At 36.4% G+C, this 17,878-nt stretch overlaps 1 protein-coding gene across 4 annotated transcripts in view; it reads right to left on the bottom strand.

Annotated features, from left to right (window-relative positions):
• Positions 1-486: 486 nt before the first annotated feature.
• LOC126037756 (ATP-dependent translocase ABCB1-like) overlaps positions 487-17,878 on the bottom strand; it is a 62,381-nt gene continuing 44,989 nt past the window's right edge. For 2 of the 4 annotated variants that reach the window (XM_049798482.1, XM_049798481.1), the window contains 8 exons: positions 17,522-17,725; positions 12,286-12,386; positions 10,320-10,460; positions 8,074-8,230; positions 7,411-7,608; positions 4,990-5,196; positions 3,270-3,416; positions 487-1,869 (listed from right to left, as the gene is read on the bottom strand). In XM_049798482.1, the coding sequence (XP_049654439.1) occupies positions 1,663-1,869; positions 3,270-3,416; positions 4,990-5,196; positions 7,411-7,608; positions 8,074-8,230; positions 10,320-10,460; positions 12,286-12,386; positions 17,522-17,725 (1,362 nt within the window). In that variant the 3' untranslated portion in view covers positions 487-1,662. Of the gene's footprint in view, positions 1,870-3,269; positions 3,417-4,989; positions 5,197-7,410; positions 7,609-8,073; positions 8,231-10,319; positions 10,461-12,285; positions 12,387-14,242; positions 14,253-16,884; positions 17,092-17,521; positions 17,726-17,878 lie in introns of those variants that run through there. The other 2 variants (XM_049798483.1, XR_007505804.1) reach the window with 2 other exon arrangements.

Here is a 17,878-nt window from a genome sequence, read left to right as displayed (position 1 = left end):
TTACTAATCCAATCATTAGAAATTGAATCATCAAAAATTAAAAAGCCTAGTTTTAAAAATAAAAGACTAAAATCCAGAATTTAGTAAAAAAATAAAAATAAAAATATCTAAATATGCTCTCACTTGAATTGTCAGACTATAATGTTGAAGAATATCTATTCCATTCTTGCAATTACAAGTATAACTAGTTTATATTATGGTGCAGACTAATACTTTACTCATGGACAAGAACCTTATTGTATGAAGTAATACATAAATAGGAAAAAAACAAATTTGCTAGTCAAATTGGTTTTCCATCTAAGACAGGAACAAAAGAAAACAGGTAAGTGATTCAAGAGTAATACAATAAGACTACATCAATCAACTTCCCAGAGAGTGTTATTAGGACATTAATGAGCCTAACTGCCTATCAGTTAGTCTGTGTGTGTATAAATATCTACATGTAGATAAGACAGATCATATGTATAAATCTCAGGGAATCAGAAATTGCTATGATGGAAGTGTTGAAGACTGATTGATCAGGCCAGTTTTAAACTTAAAAACAAGACTTTACTGCATAGATATTCATTAACAATATACATTGCTAACTGTTAGTTTGTAGTAATTATTAATCACTATTACCGCATATTGAAAGCAGTTAGTCCTTAATAGTCATCCTAAATTAGCAACTAATACACAATACCACTGAGCTGATGCCACATAATTAGCACCAATGGTTACAGTCCTTGAGAGTCTTAGTCATCATGGTGATCAGGTTCAAGAGCTCTTCAAGGAAGGAAGCTAACACTGAAAAGGATGCCTTCCTTCCCCCTCCTCCAAGGCCCAAATCAAGATTTTCACCTTTTGAAAAATATTGCAGTCTTTAGAGAGTTTTTAGCCCTTGACCTCTGGCCCCTAGGGCTTTAGGAAACTTGCAGATACTACTTCCCAGGCTCCAGCAGATGCCTTGCCTTGCTCATCAGTTGTGTTTTTTTCTTATCTGCTGCTTCTTTTCTGTGTTATACTTGAAGTAGTTTTTCCCCAGCTCTTAAGGCTGCATCTCTTCAATGATCAGTAACTGATCATCAGTGAGGTACTTACAGTTCTGGGACCTTTGTTTTCAGCCTGCACCCATGTTTCCAAGACCTTTGCGTCATCCCAGGTTAAAACTCCACATCATAATGAGAGACATCTGGCATCAAGCTCCAGCTGACCTGCAAGTCCTCATAACGAGTTGATAACAAGCCTAATAGGCCAGGACTGACTGCCTCACAAAGGCACAGTGAGGCTAAAGCTTGAGGTTTCTTTCTGGCAATAGCAAAACTATTTTTTACTGAGCATGAAAATGTTTACAGGTTTACCAGACGTGCCTGATTAGTGTGATTTTGCCATAGTTCAAAGCAAGCTAATATTAACTACACCTGGCTTAGTATGCCTCTACTTTTATGAGTGCAATAGGTCTCCGCTTTGGCTATGTAGTAGAGTGGTTTGAATAATGAAAACTAGTAGTGAGAAATTGGTACATAATTACTTAGTGTTTCTTGTTTTCGTAGGACTTACAAAAGGAAGGAGGAAAAGCAAAAGTATCAAGACTGACTATTGATATTGAAATAATTACAGTGACAAAAATAGCATTTTTGAAATAATTACAGTGACAATTCGGGGATAAGTACTACTTTTAATTTACATGTTGCATGACCCACTTTGAACGTTAACCAGAGAATAGTAGACGCCTTTTTCAGCCAGGAGCTGCTGATGGGTCCCTTGCTCTACGACCTTGCCATTCTGGACCACGGCAATCTTGTCAGCATTTTGGATGGTGGACAGGCGGTGAGCTATCACAATGCAGGTGCGACCTTCTCTGGCTTTATCCAGTGCTTCCTGAACAATCTGCACAATAAACAAACCAAAAGGTGAACTATTCTGGCAGCTGTCATGAGGTATACTACATCTGTGAAGTAAACTGTAATATGACAGTGAGGGAAAGGGAATATCTGTGGCTTTAGCTTCCTGTTTTAGAATTAGGCCGTGTTGGCAAAGAGTCAAAACTGTCATAGTGGATGATGCCACAATAGATAAGAGGATGAGATGGAACCAGGCTCATTACCGAGACGCATGGTAGGAGAAAAAGAGAAAATGGTCATAAATTGTAACAGGGGAGGTTCTGACTGGATATAAGAAAAATATTCACTGCAAGGGTAATTAAGCATTGGAACAGGGACAAAAGAGAGCTTGTTAAATCTTGGAGATTTTAAAGGATGTTACTGGACACATCACTAAGCAACCTAGTTTAAATTCAGTATTGGCCCTTGTTTGAAGAGGAGGTTTGATTAGAGACCTCCAGAGGTCCCTTCCATGACTGATTAATTATATATGGGACTTAAGTCAGTAATCTTGGGTCAACTACTATCATACCAGTTCTCATGATTTTGCAGGGAGTCTCATGAGTTTTTCTTAAAGCTAGTACTGGCAGAAAAATACTAATAAGAATCTCTTGTTTTCTTTTCTTTATTCCTTACGATTATTAATGCAGAATAAAATAAGAGATGAATTTCCTGTACCTAACTGGCATGTAATTAAGAAAACAAAGAATCCTGGAATTATTTAATGGTATTGTCCCCTCGAACCTTACGTTTTTATGCCTAGAATTGAGCAAAACTTCGTCCATAGGGTTTGAGCTTTTCAGATTATAGTACTTGTTATAATATTTGCCTCATTAATAGTAAGTATTTTTTTAGAATCTGTGTTGATTTTTCTACAGCTAGATAGTACTTCTGTTATACCAAGATTGCAACTTTGGGCTTAACAAGGAAATAAGTGTTCTCGCAATTTTTTCACTGGAAGTTTGCATATTAGCCATGAACATATAGCAAGGACTGGAGAGCAATGGGAGAAGCAAGAAAAACTACAAAAGAAAGATTTGGCAGGTTCCCAGAAAAAAAGTTCTCTGGCAGCATCCTCAATCTTTTCAGCTTCTGAAGTTTGTGCCTCCTGATTCAATTTTGATAGCACTTTTCCAATCGAAGCCTGAAGAATTCCGGGCAAAAAGAATGCCGCCTTCATTGATACTTCAATCTGCCTACTGCCATACAGATGCAAAAAACATTATGTTTTTTTTTGGCAAGAAAGGGTAAGACTTTCATATTTGTCTATTATTAGCATAAATATGTAATTTGCATAAAGCACCATATTTCCAGCTTTGAGCTTTAATCTGTGTGAGTGAAAAAAATAAACATAATACAAACAAACACGAATTTAGATTCCGAACTTCTTGCTTACAATCAAGTTACCTTTTCGCTTTCTGTATCTAAGGCAGACGTAGCTTCATCCAGTAGCAGAATTTGGGGCTGACGTACAAGAGCTCGGGCAATAGCAATACGTTGTTTCTGACCACCAGAAAGCTGAGTTCCCTTGTCTCCTACGCGGGTATTGTATTTCTAGAAATAACATATTAAGTTCAGACTATGAATGCAAATTGATTCTGAAGTGTATTTAAGCATATCGACCCTGACACCAGCCATCCATAAACTGCATATTCTATGCCAATAGCTCTCTGAAAACAGATGACCAGAATTGATATCTGCTACAGATCTGTAGATCTTTCACTAGGAGACGTCTTTGTAGCATCAAGCATTTCATAAATTCAAAGCAACAACCCCTCTAGGGTTGGAAGGGAACGTTATTCGCAATCAGGAGATGGAACACCAAAGCTCAGTGAAAGTCTGCGACAATTCTGGGGATCAACCCTGCCCTTAAACACTCCAAGCTAGCATCCTAACCAATCAGTTATTCTAACCCACATTTATTCATCCTGAAGAAAAAAGTACCAATGTATAAGATATATAATTTGTCCTGAAAATGATACACTATATCTATATATAGACATAGACATTTATACACTTTATCTATATCTATACTACAGTTTTGGACAGTTATGCTTTTAATTTTGTCACGTCTTTTAAGGTGGGCCAGTCAGATCTCTGGACAAACTCATGCGTAGGTCACAGTGGTATTTGAGGTATTATATATTTGGTTGCAAAAAGCACAAAAGTTTCATGAGACATTGTTATATAACACAAGATTTCTCTACAAAGTTTTTGAAAGAGCAGATCTGGATAAGTCATTAGAAACTAAACATGATCTGCAAAAAGTCATGGGCTTTGGCCTTTGTATTTTTTCAATAAATGCAAAAAGCAGCTTAACAGCCTGAAATTAAGCTGAATATAAACAAAGTACAACTAAACTGGCAACCTCCTTTCTTCAGGAAGTTTTGGATACAAGTTGACATACATTAGAAATTGATTTGTCAAAAGCACAGAAGAAAAAAATCTATCCAGAACTAAATAATAAAACATGATTTCTATCTTTGGAAGTTCCCGTGTGACAACTTACGCAAAGTTAGATGACAATTCAGGGGAAATGTGATTAAATGTTTAGCCTTTTGGAATGCTTATTTGTAAATATGTCTTGCTGGTCCCTGCCTGGGACTGGATTTTGTGTACAGCAGACCTTTCATCTGACCCAAGATTCTAATTCTTACATCATTATGTGTTGGTCAGAGATCTATATGAAAAACTTTCTTAGTAATTTTTGAACTGTAGAAATACTAGAAATTTAAATTCTGACTAGGCATAACTAGAAGAAATGCATAAGAAACTTGTCAGTCTAGCAGAGTCTTTTACAAATGCTTGAGATAAATAGGAGCTTAAAAAGAAATGTTCAACTCACTCAAAAAAACCCAACCCACACTTCCAGCTCTCAATTAGTTGTAATTGTGGATTTTATTCCCTGATATCTTAAATGTTCAGCTCTCCATCTGACAATGGAGTCTCCAGAGTAAAATAAGTATGGTAAACACAATTAAGAAAGGATAAGATTTAAAAATCGGTTTCAGATCTATTTGCATCTCAGGGAATTATTGTACCCCAGGGAATCACAAGAGAACACAATTTTTCCCTGCCACAGTAGGTGACCTCCAGTTCTGAGTAGGAGAGAAAAGGAAGAACTTACATCTGGTAGAGAGTCAATAAAGGAATGAATATTGGCTTCTTTTGCTGCATTAACAATTTCCTCATGTGGCACCTGCCGACTGTTATCTCCATATGCAATGTTTTCAGCAATAGTGCAGTCAAACAGCATTGGTTCTTGTGAGACGATACCAATCTGAGCTCTTAGCCACTGGATATTTAGTGTCTTTGCATTTTTGCCATCAAAAAGCTGAGAAACCAAACATTTTAAATTTCAGTCACATGGCTATATGTGTATTTGAGACTTACTGTAAATTCATACACAGAAGTTGTGCAATTGCAGCTCTTTCTTTCCTTAGAGATACCATATAGAAAGTTCACATAATCTCTTCCCCTCCTTCTCCTCTACGTTCCAAAATTTTCTAAGGGCTACTGTATAAAAGTGAGGACAGTCCCTTCTGCTGCCTCAGTCCTTTTCTTTGCTTCAAGATTTAATCAGGGTTTTGAAGACAGTGGAAGATAGGATATGCTGAGGCAACTTCAAAGAACTTTGGGTAAAGTTCTTTCATTTCTTTCCTTGGTGGAAAAACTTTCTTCTATTTTGCATATATATTCCCACTGAAGGAACAGATTGGCAGTAGTATTCCATTAAAATAAAGGAAGAATTGGGTTCATTCATTCACACACTTCTAAGCCAAGCATCCAGTCTTAAATTTAATTGTGATGTAATGCCAGACAAATTTACTTCTGGATTCCTTAAGACATCATTTGCAGCCAGTTTTCTTGATTGGCAACTCTGTCACACTTCTGTTAAGTTTGGCTACTGAATTGCTATCATTGTCTATTAGATAAATGAGAACAGAAAAAAATTTTCTGCATCGATCAGTTTCATAATTTTACAAGTCCTATCAATTTGGTCACAAATATACCAGGACATTAAGAGGGCTGTTACATCTCCACTAGAATCACCCAGCGGAGTGCTTAGGCTCTGCGTTGGGTAACACGATCAGCTGGATAATTGAAGAACTGCCTCCTTCATAGCATGAATACTGTATGTGATTAATCTACTAATTCTACAGTTTGTGCTAAAACAGCCAATTTACAGCCAATACAGTTGTTTTTCAAAGGAAAGAGATGATAATGAACCTGATTCAAAATCCACTGAAATCAGTGGCAGCATTTCTACGTCTGCAGACGTAAAGGGGGGAAAAAAGCTAGAAAGGAGAAATTGCTTTCAACTACATAGGTATTTGCCATCTCTTTTCCTTAGAATTCCAATGGATTTGCAGGCTGCTAAGGTCTGCTTCCTGTTCCTTATTTGATATGAAAAATCACTGATGAAGCTAGAGAACTCAGTTATTATGGATCTACCATACCAAATAGTACAACTTTTAGGCACAGTTACTCTCTTTACCAGACTAGCATAGTGGTCACTGTTGTGAACAGCTGTTCTTCTGACAGTGCTTTTAAGCATACGCTCCTTTCATTCAGTTCACAGTGCAACTCAGCTTGTAAATTAGTCCATCAGTTTTGTGGTTTCTATGCCAGAGGTCTGTGCTTTTCCCTTCAGTAAACCATTGTTGGTTATTTATGGATACAAGGTCAAAAACACTGATGATGAAGTTGCACTTAGTTAAACATACTTTTGGGGCACCTATGCTGCATCTTTCTGCACATCAGTTTGCTACACTGCACCTGTACGGGCATTTCCAACTCAAAAAAATCTTGCCCATTACAGCTAGGCCTTATTTAAGTATTGCTTTATCTTTTGTGAGTATGTCTGCAGAGACAAGTTCTGAAATCTATCTTACTCTCACCTCATCTAATGCAAAATGCGTAGGATCTTTTTCAAACAAAATCTCTAAGCACATTTACATCAAAGAGAAAATGGCAATAAACAATACCATTATGTGAAAAAAATATGTAAAGTTGCTGAATAAGTAGTGTGGGAAACCCTAGATGTATTTAAAACCAAAATTACTGAAAGTATTAGCAATCTATCGCTTGGTAAGTGGGCATACTCTGAAAGATATTTCTGGCAAGTAAAAATTGTGATAAAAATTATTTTTGTCAATGTTCACTGTTTTAGGAAAGAACATAGATGGCAAATTCTATTACTACATTATACAGAACTAGATATGTATACTTAATAACTTTAAAAGTGTTCTTAACAAAAAAACCTCAGGAAATCTGCTCTGAATTCAGAGCCATCGTTAGGCTGTGGTTCAGGCATATTTTTACCACACAGATCTTGTTTCATTAATTCATTATAATGTGGAAAAGTGGGACTTTTTCCCTTATATCATTCATTGCATTTAAATAAAGAGCCCTGATTGGCCACCGCTTGTCTTTATCATTAAAAATATTTAAAAAATAAAACTAGAAATATCTATTATACTTTATCACATCACATAAAACCAAATGAGCACACCCTCACTTAACATGTTCTTACAAAAATACTTACCATTTCTCCATCAAGTGGATCATAAAATCTCTCAAGCAGCTGAACAACAGTGCTCTTTCCACAGCCACTGCTACCAACAAGAGCCAGAGTTTGTCCCTTTTCTACTTTCAGATTCAAACCTTGGAGGATCTTGACCTCTGGTCGATTTGGGTAGTTAAATGCCACATCTTTGATCATTATGCTTCCCCCAAATGTTTCCTATAATTGAAATAGTATCACTGTTACATCTTTAAGACAATTTGACAGATGATTCAAATAGAATTGGAGAAGTCTTTCTTTTTCCCCACTGTAATCAATAGAGTTTTGCATTTGCTGGAATGCTGACTTTAACTCTGTGGTCTGAATCTTTGTGAAGCTCTAAAATCAAAGTACAGCACTGAACTATTTTGAAAATGCTCATAATTCTGCTGCTTGAATTCCACACAATTCCACACAAGTTGTACCTTAACCAGATTTTTAAAACAAATAACCTTTAGACAGTGTGGGCAAAAGCTGGACTCGCAATAGAGAACCTGGTCCATGTTGTGTTTGTATAAAAGGTCGAGAATACAGTGAGGTAAGGAAGGAATCAGAAGGAGAGGAAAAATCAGTTTGAAGGAAGTGAGAAGACTACTGTCCATATTGTCAATAAATAATATCACCCATCACACATGGCTTACTTACAGGCTTCTCTCCTTCTTCGCTGTAACTATCTATTGAGGGTACTCTTTCAAACAGCACAAACAAGTGGGCTGCTGATGTCTTGGCTTTGGCATAGTCTGGAGCAAAAGAGCTGCTTTGTCCTAATGCCATTGCACCAAATACAACAGCTGAAAACACTCTATAAAAGAAATCAGGGAAAAAAAATCAATAGACAATGAAGAAAAGGACAATGGAAATGGGGCTGCAATTAACTTTTTCTTTTACTTGGAAAACAAAGGGGGCTAAATTTAGAAAGAATAAAGTAGTAACCAACTATTATTGCTTTAATTACTCATTTAGCTCCAGAAATTTGTTTTTTTCCTCTTTTAATGAAGTGAGCTAAATAAGCCTCCATTCCAAATTCAATGTTTTTGTTATTTATTAGCACTAATTTCTTTAATTATTAATACTGGCTAACTATATTAAGTCTCAATTGGGGCCAGGAGGAAATTGGTCAATGGATGGTAAAATTGTTACTCTAACCCTGTTCTACTATTGCTGTGGTTTCCTCACTATAGTTCAATGACCTCTGGGAGTTAGTGATTAATTTTTAAGGCATCAATGAAAATAAGAAATCAAGCCTGTAACAAGGTGACAATAAAGATTTAATTTGCTGTCACAGCCCTGCTGGAAAAAATTTGAAGGGTTCACAACACCAAAAAGAGGTTGAAAACTATTCTATTATTGTTTTATGGTGAATGTAGATGTATCTTTACAGGCTACATTAGAATCGTTTAAGAACCTGCTGTCCTCAGCTATTAATCACTGCCACACAACATAGGACTACTCATTGCTGAGAAATGGTAACTGACATGAGACCTCTTAGCCTGTTTTAAGGCAAAATAAAATAAATGGATGTATATTAATTTTAATCTTTTCTATTCAGAGCAATATAAACTAATTTGGTTTATTCTGCATTTGAACAGCCTACAAGGGCTCACACAGTTTCAGGTTAGACAGTCCCTTCCAAATGTAACTTAGCCACTAGAAGTTACCTCACCCAGCTAGCTAGAGACGTTCAGCTAGCAGATGGGATGCAGACACTTTCCAACATCTTCCAGTCAAAATGAGTTGTGTTAACTACCTTTAATCAGGTTGCTAACAAAAAATTGGTATGATTGGCCTTTCTTAGGGATTGAGGTCACTGATATCCATACATGTAGAATCTCATTCTTTTCATATTTGTTTCCATAGGCCTGTATTGAGCTATTGCCTCTTAAATTATAAATTATATTTCTTCTGAGTTTATATATGATCTAGAAGAATAGGACTTTGGTTATGACGGGGCTTTTAGGTATTATGGCAAACGATTGGATAAACAGTGATTATAAACCCAAAATATAAAAGTAAGAAGCTAAGGACAAGCTATAATTTCAAAATTATTCCTTTAATTTTTGTAGAGTTTCTGCCCTTAAAAGCCTATAAAGTGCCATTAGAGACAAATAATTGTACTATTCCTAGTATAATTTCAGATTGCAATAGATACACCTTCTAAGAATACTGCAAATTAGAATCATATTTTATTTGCAGTACCTGTCTAAATTAAAAATAAAATGCTCCACCTGACTATGGGTATGTACAGTACTCTACATACTGTTCTTACATTCATGGTTCATACTTTCATTTCCCCCACAAAATTAGTTCATTTAAGTGAACAAGCTTGTTATCAGAATGTCATCTAAAATAATTTAGTTATCCTCCTCTTATAGTAAACAGCATTTACCTTATGGAATCCTGTTCTCCATTAGGCCAATTATTTAACATGTATTTTAGAGAAGATTTCAAATTTCAATGAATAAACCTGACATAGAAATGATGAAGAGACTGATGACCTATTCTTAAAAAGATTCTTACAATATTATTATGATTCAATAAACAGGTACAACTATGGTTTTTGCAGACTATACAGAGGACCTCACAGCTACACGAACAATAAGATTGGTAAGAATAAACAAAGTGGTTTAAGTAGGATACTGTTTCAACCTCTGGAAAACATAATAGTCCCAACTAAATACAGGAAAGGAAATTCAAAATCAGGCCTATCTGAATAGCTCAGACTGTGTAGTCACCTAGAGTATCCACTTTGTAATATGCTTTCATCATATTTAAGTACAGAAGAAGAATTTGCCTGTTTTGTCATAGCTTACTCAATGGATTCATGATATCTTTAGCTGTAACAAAGACCGTTGTCTGTACTGACAGAAAAAGATTGCAAAAGAGATACTTACAAAAACACATTTTTATACTCCATGTGTCCATTTACCACTAGATAGGCACCAAACCGGAAACAGCCAGCATAGGTAAAGAACATCATTGCTTGTGAAAGGGCAAAACAAAATCCAAATATATGTGCCTTCTTCACAGAATTTCTGTGAAGAAAGAATGCATTTTTTCATAAAAATGTGCAATCATACTTAAGTCCTTGTATGCAAAAACCAATTAATTGACTTCAGATGATACTGCTATGAATGGGAAGTATATTCATGCTTAAAATACACAATCCTTTGTCTCCTATTAAACTGTGTCCAAGAGAAAGTTAGTTTTGTTTCCAGAATTTTATTTACTTTATTTACTTACAAGAACAGCTTGGAATATGGGTGCAGAAGAATGTGACACCTTAGCTGCTATGCATAATTATTGTCTTACCATCTCATTGTTTGAGTGTTAAAACACTTTACAGTTTAGTCCATGATTACTACTTTGAAGACGTAAATAACACATTTGAAATTGTACTACTGCATCACACAAGAAGAAAAAAAAAAAAAAAAAGAGCAGAACTATTAGCTCACCTTCAGCAAAAGCCAAGGTTTTGTGTCATTTTTTCTTTACATGCAATGTTATGTTAACCAAATAACAAAGATATTAAACAGTTCGATATTATACACTTGAGAATCTGTTTCTTTTCAATTTAACCAGTCAAAATTCCCCTCTCAGATAAGATTAAGCTTGCAAGTCTGATGCAGAAATTAGATTTTGGATGATAAAACTACGCCTATAACTAAAAGCAAGGCAGAGAGAAAATGTTCAGTAACTATGAATGATACCAGAAAAAAGAAAGAACATATTTTAATTTTATTGATGCTATTTCTAAGTCACAACTATGTGGTTTCTTCTGGAAAAAAACAAAACAAATAGGAGGCAGACTCACAAGTGTGGGGGTTTTTTGATTAAGAGGCTGTTGTGACTTCTCTTTTACATAGCTGATTTGCACATTAATCCAGTAAAACAGAAGGCCTAAGCTCCATTTTTATAAAATAGAAACTCTTTGCCTAATCAGTGGTTTAACATGCACTGAAACGTTAACTGAAAAACACATGTCCTATCTCTTCCAGACAAATTGACCCATAGGGCAGTAAGTTCTTATTTATACTAGAACAACATTACGATGAAAGTCTTGGAGCAATCCCATCAATGTCAAACCTGAGAATGGTTAGGCACCGTCCTGCAAGTTGTGAGACATGGACTCAAAATCTAGCAGCCTGAGAAAAAAAGCTAAGTAATATCTTTTATGTCCTGCACTGTGCTCTAACCACTCAATTATTATGGTGGATATATTAGCAGCACCCCTACTTGTCTTCCATCATATCTGTGTACATATGCTGTCATTTGCTTTACTTTTCTCATGGATGTCTGAAAATGAAACATTTCATTCTAGAACAAATAAAACTAATTGACAGTATCTTTTTAGTTTTTCACTTTAAGAATTTTTAATTTTGATTTAGTCCAGGCAGATTTATGTTCATTTTCTTTTTTTTTCAGTCACAAACCAATAAGTAACTATTCAAATGTTTTCAGTTCTATTCATACTTTCAAAAATGTCTTAATGCAATATTTGATTTACATTATAGCGTCTTTAATTAAAAATCTGAAACACTTCAGGTGGGAGGTTAGATTAGATGACTTCCAAAGCTCACTTAAAACTAACATATTGCCAAACCAAATAACATTGCAATAGAAGATACTGATATTATCACAGAAAATTAATTAAACCAAAGAACAAAAATGTTGGCTGGTGCTTGCATTTGTTAATAACAAATATGCAAAATATTTACATTAATTCTGAGGTAATTAAATTATACATTAGATCATACACACTAACAAAAAAAATAATCAATGTTTGTCCAAGTAAATGTTTCTAATTTATTCTATAATTTAAATACAGGGGGTTTATTAGCTTAGTTATTTTTATTATACCTGTATGGTACATGCAAATGTTCTCTGTACATCAGCTCAAATTTTCTTTCTCGGGTCAAACTAACAACAGTTCTAATATTTTCTATGGCTTCTGTGGCAATCTGCAATAGAAACACAAATGTTTTAATCAAAAGGTAAGATTATGTTGCGATTCCTTTTTCTAAACTAATAAAAAGATTCTGCTGGAACATAATTTTGTGGGGTTTATAATTGTTATTAAAATCATGGACCTTTGATATCAAAAGTAAGCATTTGACATTTTTCTTTTTATGACAGTGAGATTTTCTGATAAGACCTCTTTAATGTCCTCCAAATAAGTAGTGAAAAACCACTAGACAGCAGTGACAATTATGGAGAAGATATCCAATAAGAAAAATGGCAATTTAGCATTCAACATCTAGTACACTGAATTTGGGCTATAATAAGAATGTCCAGGTTACTTATGTGCCTAGAGCCTTACTTAGATCTCAGCAGTAAAAATCTGATCTGATCAATAATACCTTCTTTAAGCTTGCAGATTTCTTTAGACTTGATACATACACAAAGGTACCTAGTAACTTTTGAAGGTAGTAGATGCATGCCTATGTGGGAGCAACGGACGCAAGGCTTTTATGTAGTCTGTTAAGTCTGTATAGGTGCCCATAAAGTCTTCCTCGGTGACCACACAGTAAGGAGCCTTTGTGGTCAATTCAGTCCATGTGCATGTAGAAGAGGATGATGTTTAGAAACGGCCAATGGAAGACACCTAGAACAATCACACCTCTTTCGACACTGAAACTGGTGCTGCATCCCTCTATTCACCTCTGAAACGCTGGGCTTGAGTGCATGACCTACGCATTGCCTCTGGTGCAATATGTGGTATGTTGGGTATTCCGGTTGCCCTCAACTGCTGCTGCTCTGGGAGGGCAGGGATTCCCACATGTACTGGATTATACCTGACAATCCCATAGGGATGGATGTTTTCAATTTCCTAATGCATCTCAAATAGTATTAAACACCTATATCTAGGCTCTATTCAGCTGCCACCCAGTCTCCTTTCTAAGTATGGGTATTTAGCAGGAGAGCTCACTTATGAGCACGGATACTGTGCAAATGCACAGTAACAAGTCTGTTTATAACTGAGAGAACTGTAGGTACAAGAAAGTATACATTAGCAGGAAATGTATACAGACAATGCGAACAGTAATGTAGCTAGACTTTTGTAGACCTTGTCTGCAAAAGACCCTCAAGGCTTAAGATGTTTTGCTGAAATACCCATTTCATTCTTTATGCTTTTAATATAAGAAAGACCATAAAGTAAATTCAAGGGGAAATATAACCAAAGGAAAGTATATCCAGACAAAAGACTTGAGAATGAGTGAACTTTTCATCTTAATAATCAGAACTGGCCATGGGGTAACAGATCACAGTGCTATAGATAATGTATAAATCTGAAGCTAACCATTAGTTGGTGTCTGCCCAGAAAAATGTGAGAAATCAGGTACATCTGCTTGCATATTTATATTAGTGCAAATTTAGATTATAAAAGAAGGGCTCTACACAGTGATGGTGTTTTTTCAGTGTTGAATTTCTATTTATGCTGGGGTTTTCCCCACAGGTGTGGTGACTCCCTTGATTCTTTGCATCTAAACATATGAAGCTGGGAAGAGGGTTTTTTTCTCCAAGAGACTGGCAATGTTTTTTAACATCCTAAAACTTATAAAAGTTCAATCTTAAAATTATTTTATATTTTAATTTTAGAAAGCATAGAATAGATATGCATTTCTTTTACATAATATTGTTACTGCACTTGGTGTATTACATGGCTCATATTTTCTATAAAGGTCTTTGAGAACCAGTGCTTTGGAACACTGTGCTTCTCTGGACCTAGTTCCCTGAAGTCCCTCTGTGTCCAGCTCATGCCTAGCAGTCAGCAAAGTCCCTGTTCGGCACAAAGGTTTCTGAAATGAGCACTTACACAAAAAGCAGGAGAGAAGCTTCAGGGAGAAGCATGAGCACCTTTAATAAGTTATTGTACTACAACAGGCCTGTCAGTCTCACTTCAGTGCCTGGTAAAATCATGGAGAAGGTTATTCTGGGAGTTACTGAAAAATGCTTGAGACACAATGCAGTCACTGTTCATAGCCAGCACAGGTCCACGAGGGGAAAGTCCTGTTTACTAAATTAATTTCCTTTTATGACAAGGTCATGCATCTAGTTGACTAAGGGAAGCCAGTATATGTGTGGGGGTTTTATTTTAGCAAAGCTTTTGATACTGTCTCTCACACTATCATTCTGGACAAAATATCCAGTATACAGCTAAACAAGTCCATGATATATTGGGTGAAAAATTGGCTGACAGGTTGGGCCCAAAGAGTTATAGTAAATGGAGTTACATCAGGCTGGTGGCCAGTCACTAGTGGGGTTCTGCAGGGCTCAGTTTTAAGGCCAGTGCTCTTTAATGTTTTTATAAATGATCTGGATGCAGGGGTCGAATGTACACTAAGTAAGTTTGGCGATGATACTAAATTAGGAGGAGCTGTGGACTCCCTTGAGGGTAGAGAGGCCTTACAGAGAGATCTGGATAGACTAGTGAGCTGGGCAATTACTAACTGTATGAAATTTAACAAGAACAAGTGCTGCATTCTGCACCTGGGATGGGGTAATCCTAGTTATATATACAAATTAGGGGATGAGAGGCTGGAGACCAACCCCACAGAAAGAGATCTGGACATTTGGGTTGATGGCAAGTTGAATATGAGTCAACAGTGTGCCTTGGCAGCCAAAAGGGCCAACCATGTCCTGGGTCCATCAAACACATCATAGCTAGGCAGTCGAGGGAGGTGATTGTCCCACTCTACATTGCAATAGTGCAGCCCCACCTTGAGTACTGTGTGCAGTTTTAGATGCCTCAATACAAGAAGGACATCAAACTATTAGACTGTGTCCAGAGGAGGGACACCAAGACAGTGGAAGGTCTCGAGGGCAGGACTTAGGAGGAGCGACTGAGGTCACTTGGTTTGTTCATCTTGGAGAAGATGAAGGCTGAGGGGTGACCTCATCGCAGTCTACAACTTCCCCAAGGGGGGGCAGCGGTTGGGGAGGTGCTGATCTCCTCTCTCTGGTGACGATCAATAGGACACGAAGAAATGGAATTAAGCTGTATCAGGGGAAGTTCAAACTGGACATTAGGAAAACGTTCTTCACTGAGAGGGCAGTCAGTCACAGGAACAGGCTCCCCAGGGAAGTGGTCACGGCACCAAACCTGTCAGAGTTCAAGGAGCACTTGGACAACACATGTAGTCATATGGTTTAGTTTTAGGGAGTCCTGCGAGGAGCAGGGAGTTAGATTTGATGATCCTTCTGGGTCCCTTCAGATGCAAGATATCCTATGACTCTCATTCTATGAACAGAACGAAATTCTGTTCTGAAAAGTGATCCTGTATATTATGTCTTACAAGACACCAGAGATATGGCAATTCACCACACAGTTCAAATGCCTCCAGTTTAAAACAGAAAAACAAATATCCTCCATACCCTGCTACTTTTATCTAAGTTATCTAAACCATAGACCTGAAAACATTTTTCTTCATGAACTGTTACCAAAGATTTTAAACTGTGGTACTGTTATCTTTGTTCTATTATATAGGGATATAATTATCTTATAGCCTCAGTAATGCTTGTGCCACTGTTTGAAAATTTGCACATAATTGACTAACTCGTTGATTTGACTGTAATATACAATGTCAATGATAACAAAGAAACGAAATAGATTTTATTCTTCTTAGTTATATTGTCTCACCAATACTCAAAGGAATAGTCTTCTTTTTTCAGCAACCCTTTGCAGAAAGCAAATTTTCCCAGGTAGACTCCATTTTCACTGAAGAAAACTGATTTTTAAAAAATTGGTAATTGAATAAAATGCCTGTAGTCTAGTGCTTGCTTAGGTGGCCTCGAGAGGGGAAACTCATACATTGCTAAGAAAATAAAGTATTTTCTCAAGCTTTGAAAAAAAAATCATAAATTTTTGTAGCACCTGTGCTATTTTTTCACAGTCTGCTGCATTAAGAAAATCTCTAGTGCCTATTCCAAGAATTGTCAACTTTCTTCTGTCATATCTTACAACAAAACAATATGAAATAAATGTTCAGCCATTAGAAAGAAGAAGCAGAAGAAATGTAGCCAGTTGAAAGGAAAGGAAATGCATCCTTTGGCTTGTACCTGTCTACGCACTATGTGCCTACCTAGTCTCTTTGTGCTGGATTTTTGACTGGAGTGGGAAGGGCTCTAATTCAGGTTCCCACATGCAGATGGCTTGTGCCATTGGAGATGCTCTAGGATACTCCAGATATTTGGGTAAGGCATGGCAGATATGACACAGAACATAGAGTAGACCCATGCCCTTCTGAAATGGCAGCCAGAGGCCACACAGACACTATGGCATCTCCAATAACTGTAAGGGGACACTAGACTGCTAACACATATGCAGACACATACATTTAAACACCAAATCTGAAGATTAATACCTTTCCTTATGTGCATTGCCTTAGATAAGTTATTTTCTTCTCAACAACTTTTAAAAACAGTAGGACATAGGAAGGGATTTTAGAAAAGTTTTACCTTGAAGAAAGCAATATCTGGGAAGTGATGAAATAGTTGTTCTGTCCCAAAAGGATTTTTGGAATGAAGTGATATTAAATGCCTTCATCTAAGTTCTTAAACAAGAGTCTAGCCTTCTCGCTTTTCAGTTCCCATCTTTCTTTTCCACTTAAGAAATAAAGGAATGGCAAACAGACTCAGAAAACAGTGGATACACACATATTATCCCTGCAAACATTAATAAGATGAAAGAGAGAAAAAAAAAAAGCAGTGTGATACATGTAAGACAGATAACATGCCAAAAAGGGATGACAGGAAAAAAAAAAGAGATTGTCAAAATGAAGAGGGTTGCAAAATAAGGAAAATAGAAATGATCAGAACAGTAAGGAGAAAAGAATGTGCCTGAATAGTGCTTAGCACATTCTGGGGTTTATCAATTATAAAAATAAATATCAGTTAATAACATAAGTCTTAAATTATTATTGAAGAGGTGTTATGCTCTGTAGGTCTACTAGTGTAACTACATAGAGTCTGCCTGGCTTTGGAATTTATATATTATGATACGTTCTGTATTTGGAAGTAATATGTCCACCAACAATGCTTTGGTAAACATGACTGTATACATTACACAGAAATAGATAAACTTCTCTAGACTCACCTTTCCTGCAGCTTCCAGTTCTACTTTATCTTTCTTAGCATGCCCAGCCAACATCTTCATTTCAATCATTCCTGCCACTGCAATGATTGGTACAACAGCTAAAAGTAGCAGGGTCAGCTGCCAGCCATAAATTAATGATATAATAATTCCAGTCCCCAGGTTAGCTATGTTTTGGAAAATTAATGCCAGTCTGACACCAGTAGCCTGCAGGGGAAAAAAAGGCATTTCTTGGTAAAATAACTGCATCTGGAATAAGGAAAGCATTTTCACCTATAATATTCCTGATACTCAAAAGACTATTTAGAAAGTCTTAACTCAGTTTTGCTGCTTTTCAAAATGGGAGTTTCTTAAATTATT

This window comes from Accipiter gentilis, chromosome 4 (assembly GCF_929443795.1).
Source record: "Accipiter gentilis chromosome 4, bAccGen1.1, whole genome shotgun sequence".
NCBI classification, from domain to species: domain Eukaryota; kingdom Metazoa; phylum Chordata; class Aves; order Accipitriformes; family Accipitridae; genus Astur; species Astur gentilis.
Note: the sequence above shows the minus strand (reverse complement) of the source record. Positions and strands in the feature narration are given on the sequence as shown.